The sequence below is a fragment of the Sinocyclocheilus rhinocerous genome, unplaced genomic scaffold, assembly GCF_001515625.1.
Source record: "Sinocyclocheilus rhinocerous isolate Xijiao unplaced genomic scaffold, SAMN03320098_v1.1 scaffold497, whole genome shotgun sequence".
NCBI classification, from domain to species: domain Eukaryota; kingdom Metazoa; phylum Chordata; class Actinopteri; order Cypriniformes; family Cyprinidae; genus Sinocyclocheilus; species Sinocyclocheilus rhinocerous.
Genome location: NW_015633189.1, coordinates 567736 through 584793, shown reverse-complemented (window position 1 = coordinate 584793; position 17058 = coordinate 567736). Strand labels below are relative to the sequence as shown.

General features: G+C 36.5%; 1 protein-coding gene across 1 annotated transcript; it reads left to right on the top strand.

The window, feature by feature from the left end:
• The first annotated feature begins 1512 nt into the window (after positions 1-1512).
• LOC107743796 (urotensin-2 receptor-like) lies at positions 1513-5448 on the top strand. Its single transcript, XM_016557200.1, has 3 exons — positions 1513-1766; positions 2284-3357; positions 5208-5448. The coding sequence occupies exon 2, from the start codon at positions 2286-2288 to the stop codon at positions 3354-3356; it is 1071 nt and encodes a 356-aa protein (XP_016412686.1). The 5' UTR covers positions 1513-1766; positions 2284-2285; the 3' UTR covers position 3357; positions 5208-5448.
• The last annotated feature ends 11610 nt before the right edge of the window (positions 5449-17058 follow it).

The window sequence follows — 17058 nt, the reverse complement described above, 5'->3', positions numbered from 1 at the left end:
CCCCTGTTTTATTAATGACCAAGCTCAAATTCAAATATGCCTGCATCCAATAAATAACTGATAGATAGAATCAATTCCCCACCCTACATTTTTTTTCTTGTATTTTCAATAATACATTTCATGTTAATGTGCGTCATAATATCTGTTATATCATTACTTTAATGTGTAATGAACCTAACAATGAAAATTTTTTAATTTTACTTTTCATTTCATTCATTTATGTACATACTAATATATATTTTTTTACATTTAAAATTGTGTACATTTATATTAGTGTATTTCAAACAAGAAAGAATTAAAAATGAACACTAGTATATTTCTAAATTAACTTAGATTATTAAATGTTGTGAAAAATTATTTGTTAGTTCATGATACATTATGCATTAATGGTTTTTGCTCACCCTCCCCATGAGAAATGCTTTTTGATGGAAAAACCCTTCAATCTTTGAAAAAAAGAGACAATGTATTACTCCATAACACAGCAGATCCAGTAAAAATGTGGGAGTATGCTGTATAAAGTTCATTCTAAATCCATGCCATCTCAACATCCTTCAGCACTAGAGTCATAAACAAGTTCTGAATGTGGATTCCTCTCTATAAGGGTAACATATCTTTGTGAAAAACTGAACAAGGCTGGCTTTCTTTCATAAAAGTGCCGAAAACTCCCAGGTATGTATTAAGTACCCACTGAGAATAGTCTTTCAGGGCATTATTTAAAGGGATGACCTTTGGTTAAACAACATGCCACTTGTCATGTTGCAGTACACCCACTTCGGCCAGTCCTGATTATTCCTGCCTGTCAAGACTCGGCCTGTGCTTATTATGTGAAATCAACACTGCAAAATGTTTATCTTGGAAAACCAAAGTGGAGACCAATTTGATTGCATCGCTAACAGGAACTTGACGGAAGGAAAAGCTAAATCGCCTCTGTCAAAAAAACATTTACCTTAAACCTGTTTGCTTGATTTCATTTTGAGAGGGCAGCTTGTTATGGTACATTATGTTCTGTGTTTCATTATTATTTCTGTTTATTTGGAGAATCAGAAACACAAACGTGTAATACAAATCCCCATGTGTGGCAATCTTCTGTCCGCTAGATGAATGAATGAGCTCCGGTAATAGCTCATTTGTCATTCACAAATATCACAAGCACACACACATTTCCAGAGTGCCTCCTTACAATGCATTTCCCCCCAACCAATCTCACTCTTCTCTCCCTCTCCTTTCCTCTCGCCCTCATCTCCCCTCCCACTCTAGTGTGTGAATAGCTCTTTCTCTCTTTCTACGCCTCACAGGCACGCACTCTGTCAGTGGAGGAGAGGGTTTCGAAATCCAGCTGTAGCTCAAAGTGATCGCCTCCTTGGGCATATCCATCTAAGAGGATTGTGCCCTTTTCCCCTTCGTACCACTTTTTTCGTTGTTTTGAAAACTGTAGGATTTTTCTTATCTGCCACTCAGGTTTGTGATATAGTGAGTGTTCCGCTGAAGAATAACTGAAGTTTTTCTTACATGGCTGAAGCACCTGCTTATGACTCATTTGTGCTTTTTGTATTGGCGTGATCTGTGTGTCCTAACAAACATGACACAGCTTAAGTAATTTCTTTTTGGTCTACTGGAATTGTTTCATTTTGCCATTCAAGGGATTCTTGCTGACAACGGGTTGGGAATCCAGGAGTAAACTCTTAGGAGAAAGCATGAGCTGGACTCATTATAAATGCTAAACTTCTGTCTGCTTGGAGCTACGCCATCTGAGGAATCCAATTAAGGTAAAGCACTATTTATTCTTCTTGTATTTGACTCTTGAGGTCACATATCCGAAATGATTTAACGGTTATCGTAAATAAGCTGATTTCATTATTTTGAGGGTGTAGGGACTAGTTTTAAATATTAAATATTACGATTGGAGTGCTGATTTTCTAGGTAGAATTTAAGGCACACTAAACATGTTTGACCTTATATGTTAAATATGTGACATATTACCTGTTACCACAGGTTAAAACATTGTTTTATTAAAAATATATATTATTTTATTCATAACTTACAAACAAGCCTTATTTGGAATTTAGGGGCATATTAAAATGACCTAATATGCACCATAGGTTATAATACAGTTTTTTTATTATTAAATTTATAGTATAGTCATAATTTCAGTTGAATTCAAGATTTACCTTTGAATTGACCTGTATCTTTTATTTCATTCTTAATTGCAAAATAAGTCTATAAGTTAAACACCTTACTGTTCAACAACTTTTTAACCACTTTTGACCATTAATTCCTCTGTAGAGATGACCACTGTGGCGATGGTGGAGAAGGTTTCCAACGTCACTGAGCTTCCAGTAGAAGCTTCTACTGAAGACATGGCTGCCACCTTCACCATTGGCACCATCCTGTCCCTAATGTGTCTGGTGGGTGTGTCTGGAAATATCTACACGCTCGTGGTCATGTGCCACTCCATGCGCTCGGCTGCCTCTATGTACATCTACATCATCAACTTGGCACTAGCTGATCTGCTTTACTTACTCACGATTCCATTTGTGGTGTGTACACATTTCCTGAAGGGTTGGTATTTCGGAGATGCCGGATGTCGGATCCTCATCAGCATGGACTTCCTTACAATGCATGCAAGCATTTTCACCCTTACTGTCATGAGCACAGAACGTTACTTTGCTGTCCTCAAACCTCTGGATACAGTCAAACGCTCTAAGAGTTACCGAAAAGCAATCGCCCTCTTGGTGTGGACGGCCTCATTGATTCTCACCTTACCAATGATCATCAGTGTCCAGCTGATGACGGAAAGCTCCAAGCCAATGTGTCAACCCACCCTGAGCCCTCTCTCATATAAAGTCTACATCTCCTTTCTCTTTGGCACCAGCATTGTAGCTCCAGGGGTGATAATCGGGTACCTGTACATACGCCTGGCACGAACCTACTGGATTTCCCAAACTGAGACTTTCAAGCAGACCAAGAAGCTCCCCAACCAGAAGGTCCTGTATCTGATCTTCACTATTGTGCTCCTGTTCTGGGCCTGCTTCCTGCCTTTCTGGATCTGGCAGCTTCTAGGTCAGTTTCAGCCCGAGCTAGATCTCTCCACCAAGGCCAAGCGCAACATTAACTATCTGACCACCTGTCTGACCTACAGCAACAGTTGCATCAATCCATTCCTCTACACCCTGCTCACCAAGAACTACCAGGAGTACCTCCGTAAAAGACAGAGGACGTGGACAGCTGGCAGCTACCTCAACCGACGGAGCCGCTTCCAGCGGTCGCCCCGTCGCTCCTTGTCCTCCAGCAGTCAGCATTGCACGGAGAGCTTTGTGCTCGCTCACACTTCTCGCACCAACAACAGTAGCCTCTGAGGTAGGTCGTTGACCTTGTCTTTTTGGCCTTCTGTCGTAACTGCATGCTGTTTTCCAGACAGTCTGAGTCAATGTGAAAGATAAAGATCCTGTCTGAATAAAACCAAATCTTCTCCAGTTTACCATCATCTTAGCTCAGTCCAGCGGGTCTGTTTTGAATCAGCCTTAGCCAGACTGTTTTAGTTTTGCGGACTTGGGTCTGATTTTTGGATCGCTCTTGTCGCTGCAAAGGGCTACAGCTGAGATATGAGAACTTGAAATGCTTGACGGATCTTTTTTGGTTGCTTATTGTGCTCATTAAACAGCCTTAATGTTCAAAATACACATACAGTATAAATAGACAGGTGAATGAAGAGACATTAAAAAAATGTAATGCTTGCTTTGAGTAGCATTTTAAAGGAGACATTTTAACACTTCACGAGTCAACATTATATTTAATTGTGTGACAAAACCTTTATTTATTTATTTATTTATTATGAAGAATAATGCTTGCAAATGATGACAGATTTAAGTAGATCAGACATTTTGTAAAAGAAAATTAATTCTGAAACATAACTATGGAATGGAATTTGTGTCTCGAGATTTGTTCGTAATTGGTTCATAGATAATTGGTTATAGTGCAACTGCTGGTCCGGGTAAAATAGGCCAGATGATAATTAGGTTCCTCTGATTGGATCTCAGCACCAAATTACTCTCCAATCAGCAGAACTGATACCCGAATGCCTGCATTGTATGAATGACAGTAGACTGAAAGAATAAAGTTCTAACAAGGCTGGAACAGGCTATGAGAATGGTTGAGTTAGGAAGAAAATATGCTAACATTATCAACAATGAATTACTCTCTGTGTCTTTCTGCAATAATTCTGTCTGGAATCACTCCCCCCAGATTAGAACTTGATCTTATCATACAATTTATTTTAATTTCCCATCAAATGACTAAATTAAAAACAGAATGGAGAAAGGAAAGTGAAAAAAGAGCATACTAATGCTCCTTATATTATATTCATTAAGATTACTCAGATCCAATTCGTGTTTCAGTGTGACTTATTCAGCTTTGCATTTAGTGTCAGCTGAATACATTTTTGTCATTAGGATTTCTTTATTATTATTATTATTTTTATCAACACTAAAAATACAAAAGGTAATGGAATTTAACCTTCTAGATCAAGTTATCAGAGTCTTTTTGTATCATATGCAAAATCTATGACCATTTATACTGAAGAGTGTCCAAATTGCTGGGGAAAAATGTGCTGGAAAAAATAAATAAATAAATAAAATAAAAGATCACATCATGTTTATGATTAATTTAATTTCAAAGTGCACTCTATAATTATTTAGACAAACTTCTGAGCACCAGACAACCTTAACCCTAACCTAGACTGTCATAAAATCTACATAGTTGCTATTAAACACAAAAATAAATACATAGACTAAATAACCTCAAATAAGTTTTATCCACAGTGAGAACTATTTCCTGAGAGTGTTAGAATGCCACTGCACATATACTGCAGCCTGATACTGTCATGATAATAATTTAATTATTTTTCCAAGCAATACAAATCTTTCTAAAAATAAAATAAAATACTGAAATTACTGGAATGATAGTTTGGTAGTTTAAAAAAAAAGTTTTTTTTTTTCAAGTCAAGAAATAAATAAAGAAAAAACAAAGTAACAAAGAAACCAGTTCACTGAATTGAAAGCTGAACAAGAAAGTATCAAACTGTCAATTCAATCACTGCCACTATTGCAATATTATCACTTCCGAACTCCAAGGTTTATACAAGTTAAGTTTCTTTCTTTTTTTTCTTTTTCTTCTCAATGTTGCATTATGCTTCCATTGTCTGACTTCAGAGCGCTACTGAGAGAGGAAATCAGTCAGCACAGCAATGAAACAATTCTTCTGTGGTCTTTCCTCTTGGGTGGATTTTGACAATCTGTCTTTGGAGGGCCACATGACCCATGTTTAGGATGTGATGGACATTGCCAGAAAGAAGTCCTGTGTGTCCCTGCTGCTCTAAAAGTAACCTGTCCTCTACAACAACCTCTGCACACAGTACTGCAATGTCTCTATTTGGTGTAGACACTAAATCAACATTACATGAAATGATTACTCTTCCCCTGTGCTTTAAATATAGTTATTGTTATAATTAGGTGGATGTAACAAACATTATAATTTGTTAAAATTATTTAAGCATGTGAACTATAATTCTGAATTCACTATGAGCTAATTCTTTTGTTATAATTTGAATATCTAATTTAAAAAAAGGGAAAAAAGCATGCATACACTGAAAAAAAAAAACGGAAACAATTTTCACTTGGAAATGGTTAATACATTTTACAATTAATTGCAAAGAAACCACAAGTAGCACAATTAATTAAACATGAAATTTTGAAGTAGAAAGATTGAACCAGTATTTTCTTGGAAAACATCTTCCAATAATGTGTTTTATTTACAACTTTTAAAAAATATTTTTTAGAGTGTATGAATAAAAAGACAATATATGTATTTGTATTTGTTTATGTTCATCATGTAATATATGAAATTATAGATGAAAACTTATGTATTTTACAAGAATCCATATGTTGATGTTTTTTTTTTTTCAAACTATTTTAATGAATTATAAATTAATACACAATGTTTCCATGGCATTGTGCCAAACAACTAAACCATGAAGGTCAACATTTACATCTGCTAACTGTTGCTTATCTATTTTTTTGCATACTAAATTTAGCTACATGACTAGCCAGTGACAGTAGCGTGGATTTACCTGAATTTGCATCCATATTATCTTTTACTTAAGGCCTAGGAAATAACTGAACAAAAGTCACATTTGGCATTCAAACCAAAAGGAAGTATGAAGACACCACAAAGTGTCCCTGACAAAGCCTAACTCACTAACTAAATTCACCTTAACAAAGTTATTATAGTTAGATTAAAGTTAAAGGGGTCATATGATGCTTTTTTAAAGATCGTTATTTTGTGTATTTGGTGTAACAGAATATGTTGACATGCTTTAATGTTCAAAAAACACATTATTTTTCAAATACTGTATATTATTGTAGGTCCTATATGCCCCGCCTCTCTCAAACGCTTCGTTTTCTACAAAGTCCCTCCTTCCGACAAGCGCAGTCTGCTCTGATTGGCCTGCCGCATTACATTGCTGACAGAATGCATAGGGGGGCGTGGCAGAGTCTTAACTTTGATAAAGAATATCTCTTTGGTTTTGAGACTTTAGTCTTTGCAACTTCAGGGATCTTATCTATGCACAATCAGCTTGTAACACACGGAAAACTTGAAATCGCATCATATGACCCCTTTAAATAATAGGACCCCCTTGATAATGGCTAATACATAATGGATAATACATCTCATATATTCCAGGACCTCTTCCAGACCATCTTGAGCCTAGCATGAGATACGCCTGGCAGAACAATTGCACGATGATAAACTGTTATGGTCTTTGTAATCCAAAAGTAAGAAGAATGGCACACATTTCCATCAAACTATAAAAATAACCCTGGCTTGGTTCAGTAATCAGTGTTGGGCCTGCCTTACTAAAGCCGGAATCATGGATCAATAGACTTAAAATTCACATTGATAACACAGAATCTGCACACTAACGTAATAGTGCGAGAAAATTGGCGTAATTTGTTGCATTCTGGCTGAGAAGACTATTGGTAGCTCACCTTCGCCTAAATATTTTCTAAACGAAAAACGCAAGGGATGGGAGAAGGATGTGCAGAACTTTACGTGTGTTCGGATTCTGTGGAGCTTTTCTTGCAGGGCTAGTGATAACAGCTGTAGAGTAGAGATCTGGGTGAGTGAAATACAAATGCAGTGGTTGCAGAAATGTTAGAATGTTTAACTTTCATTTCACCTGTTAAACTTGAGTGAGATTCTAATGCCATGGGCTGTAATGAGAAAAAACAACAGCAGGAAAACAGGTTAAAGAAAATGAGAATCAGCAGGTCGTGCATCAAAATGTGCCCTGACTACTAAAGATATTTTGTAAAGTTTTGACAGTGCTTAGTCAAATTCTGCCCCAGCTACAAATACATTATGCATTATACATACACCGCTGAGCTGCCTACATGATCTAATTAAAAACTGCTAGTGCAAACATTGCACTATGCAAGATATGTCAGGAATCAGATAGCTTTGCATTTGTTTGCTATACGCGACAATGTCTCATCATTTTGTATTCCGAGTCAATATGGTGTGGGAGTATAGATGGTGATAATGGAAATTAATCAAGAAATAGATTCACCAAAGACCTGTTACTGACAGACCCAGGACAGCTGGCTGAGTTTATGAGACCACGTTGCTTTTGTGTGCGTGCTTGTAATACCTTTCCAGTGACCCCGGTTACACAAGTCAGGCATCTTATCTCGTGTACACTGTACGCAGGGCCTAAAACATTTTGCCCCACCTGCCAATGGCCAGTCATTTGTGACAGGCCATAAATATATTGTACTGGCCATGAAACTGTATGTGCATTACATAAAAAAAGCAGGCAACATAATAATTATTAGTATTATTATTATTATTATTTAATGAAATTCTAAAAACATAAATCAATAAATATCACTATACTACTTTAAAAAGTAAGGTATTTCATAACAACAACAATAATAATAATAATAATAATAATAATTCAATTCAATAATAATAATAATAATTCAATTCAATTCAATTCAATTCAATTCAATTCAATTCAAATTTATTTGTACAGCGCTTTTCACGATACAAATCATTGCAAAGCAACTTTACAGCAAATGAAGTTTCTGCTAATAATAATTATTATTATTATTATTTCATATAACAACAGCAAAAGTCCTATTATTTATAATATGAAAAATATAGAGTAAATATAAATTTAAAAAACTAATATTTATGGTTGCTGTTTTTTTTCTCTTTGCTTTCACACATTAAACGCTTTTATTTAGGTGGAAAACTGCAGGAAAACTTATTTTTTGAAAATGCTTTTTCTTTTGTTGAAAACAAATTTACAAACCAAACTGTTTGTTTGTAATCATGAGCTCACATGCAAAGATCACAGTGAAACATGTAGTGCATCAGATTACATATTTTTACAATTACATATAATTATAATTATCATTTATAATTCGTTGCGTTTTGATAATTGCACTAAACCATATCACATTCTCAGGCATTGTTAGAATGAATTAAAAAAGTTACCAGCCAACTAGTGAGTTACAGGCTATTAAGCGTTTCATTTCACTGTGCTTGTTTTTCATTGCTTTTCTATGCAAATGTGCTAGATGGACGTGTTTGACCATTGTGCTCTCTTCTGGCATCTTTTGTCTTGCCCAGCATCTTGCCCATGACACTGCATTCTAAAAACGCAATGCTCAAGTTAAAATAAGCTCAACTTTTAAAAAACACGTCTCAAATCTTTGTTTTTTTACCACATTCCTCTGCCCCTGTCTCGTGTCTTTCAAAGTTCTGTGTGAATGGTTGTTATTTATACTTGCCAAAACTGATTTTAATCTAAAACTGTTAATTTTACACCCTGACTATGAAAAATCCATTGTTCTGCATTAAGTATGATCTGTGCCTATGGGTAGGATACTGAGATATCGATCACTATTTACAGGACCATGGATTCCTTCTGTTGTGCCATTGATCCAAGTACTGTAAATGTGTCAGAGTTTCCCCTTGCTGAGGACACTGGTGAATGTGTCTTTCTCTGATATTAGAGGGTCACAGAACAGCACAGTTCTATCACCCCACGTCACCCAGCAGGCTACCGCAGTATCTGTCTTGCAAGGCGAGGTGAATGAGCAAGGTCAGGCCATTACAGATAGTTGACACCGCCATCACTCACACAGCACCTAGCTAGTTTTAATGCACACATATGCGTTAATTACTTTTTGTGAAATAATCAGTGCGGCTCAGATCCCTTTAGTCTTTATCCTGTCAAACTGTACAGGAAACCAGCATGCTGTGCCAAAATTACCAGCTTCTTCCCATAACCCTTTAGTTCTTCCTTTTGCAAGAACTGAAAAACATTGTTATGCAACTTAAGAAACATTCAAGACATCTTATCTTTTCATGTATAAATTTGTCCCCATTTTAGATGAAAAGAAACTATGCGTTTGTATTATTCTCTTGATTATTCTGAAATCCACTGGAGGTTTGCAATCTTACACTGAGAAGTTTACATGAAAGCTTTAGTTTTTGTGTTTTGCCAAGTCTTTGGCAATGTAAAACACAACCGCTGAATGATTGATGTTTTAATGGTACTTTCTTGTGCTTATTTTTCCCTGTGTTATATGATGATGAATGATAAATGTGACTCTAGGGTGAGAGATTACATTGTGTACTACTCTGTCTGAATCATGTGTGTAGTTTTTCCATTCATTTACATTTACATCTATTCATTTGGCAGACGCTTTTATCCAAAGTGACTTACAGATGAGGAATACAACAAGCGTTGTATCATATGATGGCAAAAAACATGAAAAGTGCCCGTTATAGGTTTCAGTCATCGTTCAAAATAGTAAAAAGCTAGGACAGGAGGATAATAAGAGAACAGAAAAAGTGAAGGCATAGAATTGTATTTATTTATTATTATTATTATTATTATTATTATTATTGGAGGCAGTTAGATGCTCACAGAAGAGATGAGTTTTCAGTTGTTTCTTGAAGATTGTGAGGGATTCGGCTGTTCAGATGGTGTTAGGTAGGTCATTCCACCAACAGGGTACGGTGAAAGAAAACGTCTTTGAGAATGATTTTGTGCCTCTCTGGGATGGGACCGCGATCCACCGATCATTTACCAACCGCAGGCTTCTGAAGCAATGTGACGTGGGCTCTCTTGGACTCTTTGAAAACAAGACACTGCATTCATCAAACAAAAAAGATTTTAAAAAAGGAAAATGATTAAGCTTGCTAATGCACTTAAGCAAAAACATCTTGATGTTCTTCAGAGCATGACTAAGCCTTTGAGAGAAGGACGTTACAATAGCAAGAGACAGATGAGAGAACAGGGATTACAAAGATCAACAAATAAGGCATTAGAGGTCAGAGAGACCCATTAATAACAAGAGCTTGTAACACTACAAAGAGAAAGGAAAAATTGAAATCGCATCATATGACCCCTTTAATAATTAAGCATTATCTTTACTGACACTGACCACAGAAATAGAATGTGAAACACATGCAACACAGATATTAACCATTAAAGACTTTAAATAAATATTCACCAACAGATATATTCCTATTTTTTAGACATCCTGCATTTTATTATAACATTTCCTTTAGAATGTACAGTCCTGTGAATGATAAACAAACTTATTCATTCTTAAAATAATATTTGTTCTATTTATCTGAATAAAAAAAGACAAAATTTTGGTTGCAAAAGCAGACAATTGATGAGAAATGTCAGGACTGATAGTAATTACAAGCAGATGTTTAAAAATAATGAGCAGACGTGATTCACAAGATTTGAGCCTCAAAGTTCCTCAACGTGTTGTCATGAAAAGTGCCGTTTCCATGTATTCACAACATCCGTTTTGATGCTGGACAGGGATCCTACGCAAGAAGATAATCAACGATGTCACCACCAAATCTACCCCTGGCTGTTGGAAAACACAAACATGAAGGCAAAAGAAAAACAGTATATGACCTTCTGCTGGCTGAGAAAATACCATATGTGATGATCTGACAGATGCAAACCGTCTTAAAATCAGTTCCCTGGAGTTAAAGGTTAAAGTGGTTTCGAAATATTTACTTCTGAAGACCAGACAAACAGTATAAAATATATAACAGTATTATTATTATTATTATAACAGTATTCCCTATATAACAGTATATAGGGAACACACATACTGGTAAAAAATGTATAGCCTGAATGCACTGTAAGTCGCTTTGGATAAAAGCATCTGCTAAATGCATAAATTATTAAATTATTATTAATTATTATTAGTAGTAGTAGTATAACATGACAACATCACTTTGTGCGTTTAGAAGGGGAGTAGCTACATTTGTATTCAATGTTTGTTCAGTTTTAACTTAATTCTGGCAAGTCTTTGTGAACATATGTAAATTTTTTCTCCCCTTTTTTCCCCTTTAGTCTTTGTAGCTAAGATTGAAAATGCTCTTGTTAGCTTACCTCACTCCATGTACCTGTCTTTTTTTTTTTTTTCTTCAATATAAGTGGGAGTTTGCTGGGAGTCTTTATAACATTCTTTAAGAATGATTTCCTATATTATACTAAACTAGTGTTATTGACAGTGTGGTTAGGGCAAAGTGTTCAGTTTTGTGTAATTACACATTGCAAGGGTGTTTATACTAGAGAAAAAAAATATACAGTGGATACAGTGTGGTCCAAAAGTCTGTGAGCACTAGTGGAATTGCTTTTATTTTCATTTTTTATTTATTTATTTATTATTATCAGTATTAGTATTATTTGCAGATTGCAGAGTGATGGGAACTAGAAGGAGGAATCTCTCTCAATCCACTCATGCTGTTCCAGGCTGTTTTTTAGCGTGTGTGTTGCTTGTTGATATGCAAAGCATAACATTTGTTTCCTTCTGGAATTGTTTTAGTTGGTGGAGATGAAATAATATGCAAATAACTAACTGGCGAATTTTGTCTGAAATGTAAGTTATGACACAAACAACTTGTTTATGGAACTGTTTTATAAAAGCAATGCCACAGTGACATTCTATAGTACTATATAGAAATTTTTTTTTTTTTCATTTTTCATTTCATTTTTTTTTTCTTTTTTTTTAAAATTCATTTGATATTTTTTACTTTTATTTTGCAAACCTTACTCTTTATGTTCTCTCAGAGCTATTTGTGCTTTTTCCTGGCATACTGTACCATTTGCAAGCATGCTTACGGCAGTAGCCGATAAGTATATTTTGTTAGCTAAGATGTGTGAATTTCCCAATGCCTTGTGAAACACTCAATGAGGGACTGGATCACAGGGTCAACTGAACCACAGAGCATCAGTAAGGAAATAGCAACGCAGCTCCATCCCTCTATATAGTGCATTCCACAGGTGTAAAGCAATTAGAAAAAGGATTCAGAGTGGCGGGATGTATTTCTTACAGAATGTGAATCAAATACTTCTTGGTCTTGCAAAAATACGGTACACAAGAATGCACAAGGACACCGTGTGCTGACCCTGTGTTTGTCCGCCTTGTCTTTTCTGCAAGTGCATGGACATGTCTGTACAGTTCATTATGAAAGTTCACAATACAGCTGATGCTCCCTGGCCTTTCTATGTCAAGTCAAGTCAAGTCACCTTTATTTATATAGCGCTTTTAACAATACAGATTGTGTCAAAGCAACTTTACGTATTAAATAGGAAAATAGTGTGTCAATAATGCAAAATGACAATAGTAAACACTCAATTTTCAGTTAAAGGCAGTTCATCATTGAATTCAGTGATGTCATCATCAGTTCAGTTTAAATAGTATCTTTGCAATCACTTGCAATCAAGTCAACAATATTAGGTAGGTTATTCCAGAGTTTGGGCGCTAAATAGGAAAAGGATCTGCCGCCCGCAGTTGATTTTGATATTCTAGGCAGAGTTTTGAGAACGTAGCGGACATGGAGAACTATAATGCAGTAAGAGCTCATTCAAATACTGAGGTGCTATATAAGTACGATTTGAACCATGCTAATGCACTTCCACTAATGCCAACAAAGTTTTCTAGTCTATTCAAAAGAATGTTGTGGTCAATAGTGTTGAACGCAGCGCTAAGATCCAGTAGCACTAATAGAGAGATACAACCACGATCAGATGATGTTGCAATGTCCTTTTACTCCCTTAAAGGAATAGTAAATCAAAAATGAAAATTCTGTCATCATTTACTCACCCACATGTTGCTTGACTTGTGTAACTTATATAACTTTCTCCTGTGGAACATAGGAGAAGATATTTTGAGTTTTTTTCTGTCATAAGTCAGTGGTAACAAATTATTTGGTTACTAACATTCTTTCAAATATCTATTTACATTTATGCATTTGGCATAGTGACTTACATGCATTCAAGGTACACATTTGATCGGCTCTTGCTTTCCTTGTTCCATAGAAGAAAGTAAGTTAATAGAAATACCTGAGATAGTGCCACAGCAAAACATATATAAAAGCATTTCATTATTTCTCCTGATCGTTTTTTTCTTTTTTCCCTTTAAAAAAGAATTTATTTTTTTAACTATTCATTTATTTTTATCACTATTTTTTCCCATAGTGCACTTGAGAACTTTTTGACACTTCTGTTTCCCAGAAATGGAATGCAAAAGTAGATTGTGTTTGACCTTAAAGGTGCTGTAGGAGATTCTCGAACTCTGCTAGAGTTAACCATCCCCATCAAGCTTATATATTTACACACCTTTCATCGCTTGTATCTTCATCGCTTTGTGTCTTGGTTCTGTGGGGCTGTCAGCGAGACACGTTGATTCCTCAGGACACTAATTTCTGTGATTCTTGTAAGGTAGTAGGGACATTTTATGTGTGGCATTCCAAAAAGACACTTACAGCACAAATAAATGCACATATAACAGTCTCAAGAAGAAAAGTGACTTCTTGCTATTTCTTAACAGGCGCTATTTCCCCTTGGCAACCTCTTCTGGCAAAATCTGCCTGATGGCTCCAGTAACTCACATTTACAAATCTTTACACACACTCATACCTCATAATTTAACCATAATCCTATATCTGCAGCCCATGCTGTGAGTTTCTCTTTTCCCATAGATCAGATCAGTAAAGCGGACTTTCAAGTTTTGAAAGTCCTTGAAGGTGTTGCAGCTGCACTTTAGGTGGATCAGCAGGGTGAGCCAATAATTAGAGTTATGTGGAGTGTCCGGGAGGAGCGGAAAGAGGAAAACTGTGAGCTGGGACTATGCCGCAGTGCAAGCCCGGGGCAGGGAACACAGGATAGGGCAGGGTATCTCTTAGGAGAGTTATAGCTCCACAATTATTCCAGGTGCTGCGCTCTGAGTGGTTTTGTTTTTGTAATGCTCTGAGAGGAAGGGCATTGCAGCAGAGTGTATTCTCTCAAGTGCTAGAACCATTAAGGCAACAAGAACTCACAGATGATATATGGTCTTGATGCACGGTCCAAGAAAGACAAATAAAGTCTGTGCAAGCAGCCTTTGTGTGGCCTTCTGCCCTTGAAGATTCAGTGGGGGAAAAACAAGCTGGATTTAACAATGATGATGGTATTGTGATCGTGTTCTCTGTAGTTAACTTATCAACACATTGTCCTCTATAAAATGACTGTTGTTGCAGAACAAATCACTGGTTTAATTGTTCTGGACTGCTCATTTGTGTTCGGGAAGAACATAAGTGCAATTTATCTCAGCTGGATGAGAATGAAAGGTTTTACAGGTTAAATGGTTCAGATAATTGTATCCTATATTAAGATTTCTCGTCTTTTTGAACCCCGAATGTGGAAATTGTAAGAGATTGGGGACCTTCATGGTAAATTATGTAGGTAACTCATGGAACTGACGTATCTGTGCAATTGAGTGTGTGCCTGTACACCAGCCTTGAAATGGTAATGGGAAAAACGAATGCACTTTCACACTACCTCTGAATAACAGCTGTATGCTGTCCAAGTCACATGGTCCCTAAACTGATAATCGCAGTGCAATAGAGATTATTTGTTGCACAGTTGCACAGAGGGACTGTGGTTTTCTGTGATATTGCAAATTGTGATTTGCATGATAAATCTAAAGGGATAATCGTGTATGGGGGAAGTCTGAACACACAGTACACACTTTAACTCACTTCCTGTTAGATGTCCCTTTACAGGATCCATGAGTTAGAATGATACTTCCTCATATCTTGATTGATCAGAAGATATTTCACTGCACTTATCATGCGGAAAAAAGAAGAAGAAGATATTTAAACATATTCAGGGCACTGATCAGTGACAGTGTCCTGCTGTGTAATGTGACATGCTACACTTAATCTAAATTATTGTAATTATTTTAATATCACATAAATTATTGTAAAATTATTTCTCTGATTTTTAGTGCAAACTTATATATAATATATATATATATATATATACACACACATATATACTAAGGATATTAAGCTTGATTGCAAGGATGTTTATAGACATGTTATGCATCAACTATCTATACATAAATTTCAGATGTCATTTGTCAACTACCCATTAAAACTATATTTCGTAACATCTGCACCAGTCTATTTTTAATAAATAAATAAATGTTATTATTCTGTATTATGTAGACACTCTACCTTGCACTAATATACATAATGTAGAAGAAGGGAGAGTAATTCACTCTGTGATAATGTCCTAAATAAAAGGCACTTACAGTATTTAACAGCCATGGATTCATGAGTTTTCACACCTTTCATAAGATTTGAAATATTTAGTTTGAGATCCTCTTGATGGCCAGTGATTGTCCTTGCAGTGTGTCCTTGTAGTGGAAAGTTACCTAGAGAGAGGTGTCAAGCAGCTTTATAAAAGGAATGTCGTTTCTTGTGCCTTCTGTCTCAGATCATATTACAGGCTTATGTCATGTTCCCTGGAGACATGCTCTTCAATTCACAGCTGACTGTCTCCTCTGTGGTCAGACTCCTGAGGCATCCTAATAATCACTTACCCTTAACAAAATATATCACAAAGCCACATAACATTTGCTATAATGATCACATCTGTACTAAATTTGCTTTCCTGAGGATTCCAGTGAATGCTATTAGAGGAATATTTCAAACAGTTGTCTCAGTTATGAGGTCTATTATTTCATTTGCTTAAGCCTCAGTTATTCAATTACATGCTTGCAGAGGTTAAATTGGGATTTTAGAGGTCATATCTTTGCATTAGAGGAACCCTCTTATGCAAAGAAATGACATTATAATATGTGTTAAATGACCTATGTTGAGACTCAAATAGATGTGAATACATAAATAAATGTAATATTGTTCTTTTTAAATGTTATATTTTGAATCAAATGTGTGGGATTGCCTTTCCGGAACATTCCAGTTTCATAGTAATCCTTACTTGCTTGGCACTAAGTTGATGTAATTTGGTACATAATAGCTATTACCTTCCACGAAACATCAGCTTTTGAAGTCCTTGCGACGTTTTCTGTTCCGCCAAAGACACCAGCTGCCCGGTGAGTCTGTGCAACAGTACGTAGCCAACTTGCGGGGATTGGCCAGCACATGCAAGTTCGGTGCGTTGCAGGACGAAATGATTCGCGACCAGTTAATTGAACATACCAACGATGCAAAAGTGCGTGAAACTCTGATGTTAGAACCGGATGATTTATCGCTGTCTCGGGCAATCACGATTGCATTACGAATAGAGAGTGCAGCTGCATGTGCGTCGGCTCTGACCAAACAGCAAACAATCGCGGACTGCTCGGCCCCCTCCCTCATGCCATCATCGATGTTACAACCCAGCCAGAACGACACATTGGCGGCAGCAGACTCCTCTGCTGTTATGCTACTGAGGCGCCAGCAGCGGTCTCGGCCACGCCCACAAGCACAAGCATCAAGGCCCTGTGATAACTGTGGATCTTCATCTCATCTGTCTAGAGCACAGAACTGCCCAGCCCGTGGCCAAACATGCCGCAACTGTGGTAAACGCAATCATTTTGCTTCAGTCTGCCGCTCTGCTCCAGCTGTGTCAGCCCAAACACCCACTATCATTCACAATGTCTACTCTGGACCAGTCTCATTTAA

Bases quoted from the DNA above. Each gene is read 5' to 3' on its own strand.
- LOC107743796 (XM_016557200.1), top strand. From the start codon at position 2,286: ATGACCACTGTGGCGATGGTGGAGAAGGTTTCCAACGTCACTGAGCTT.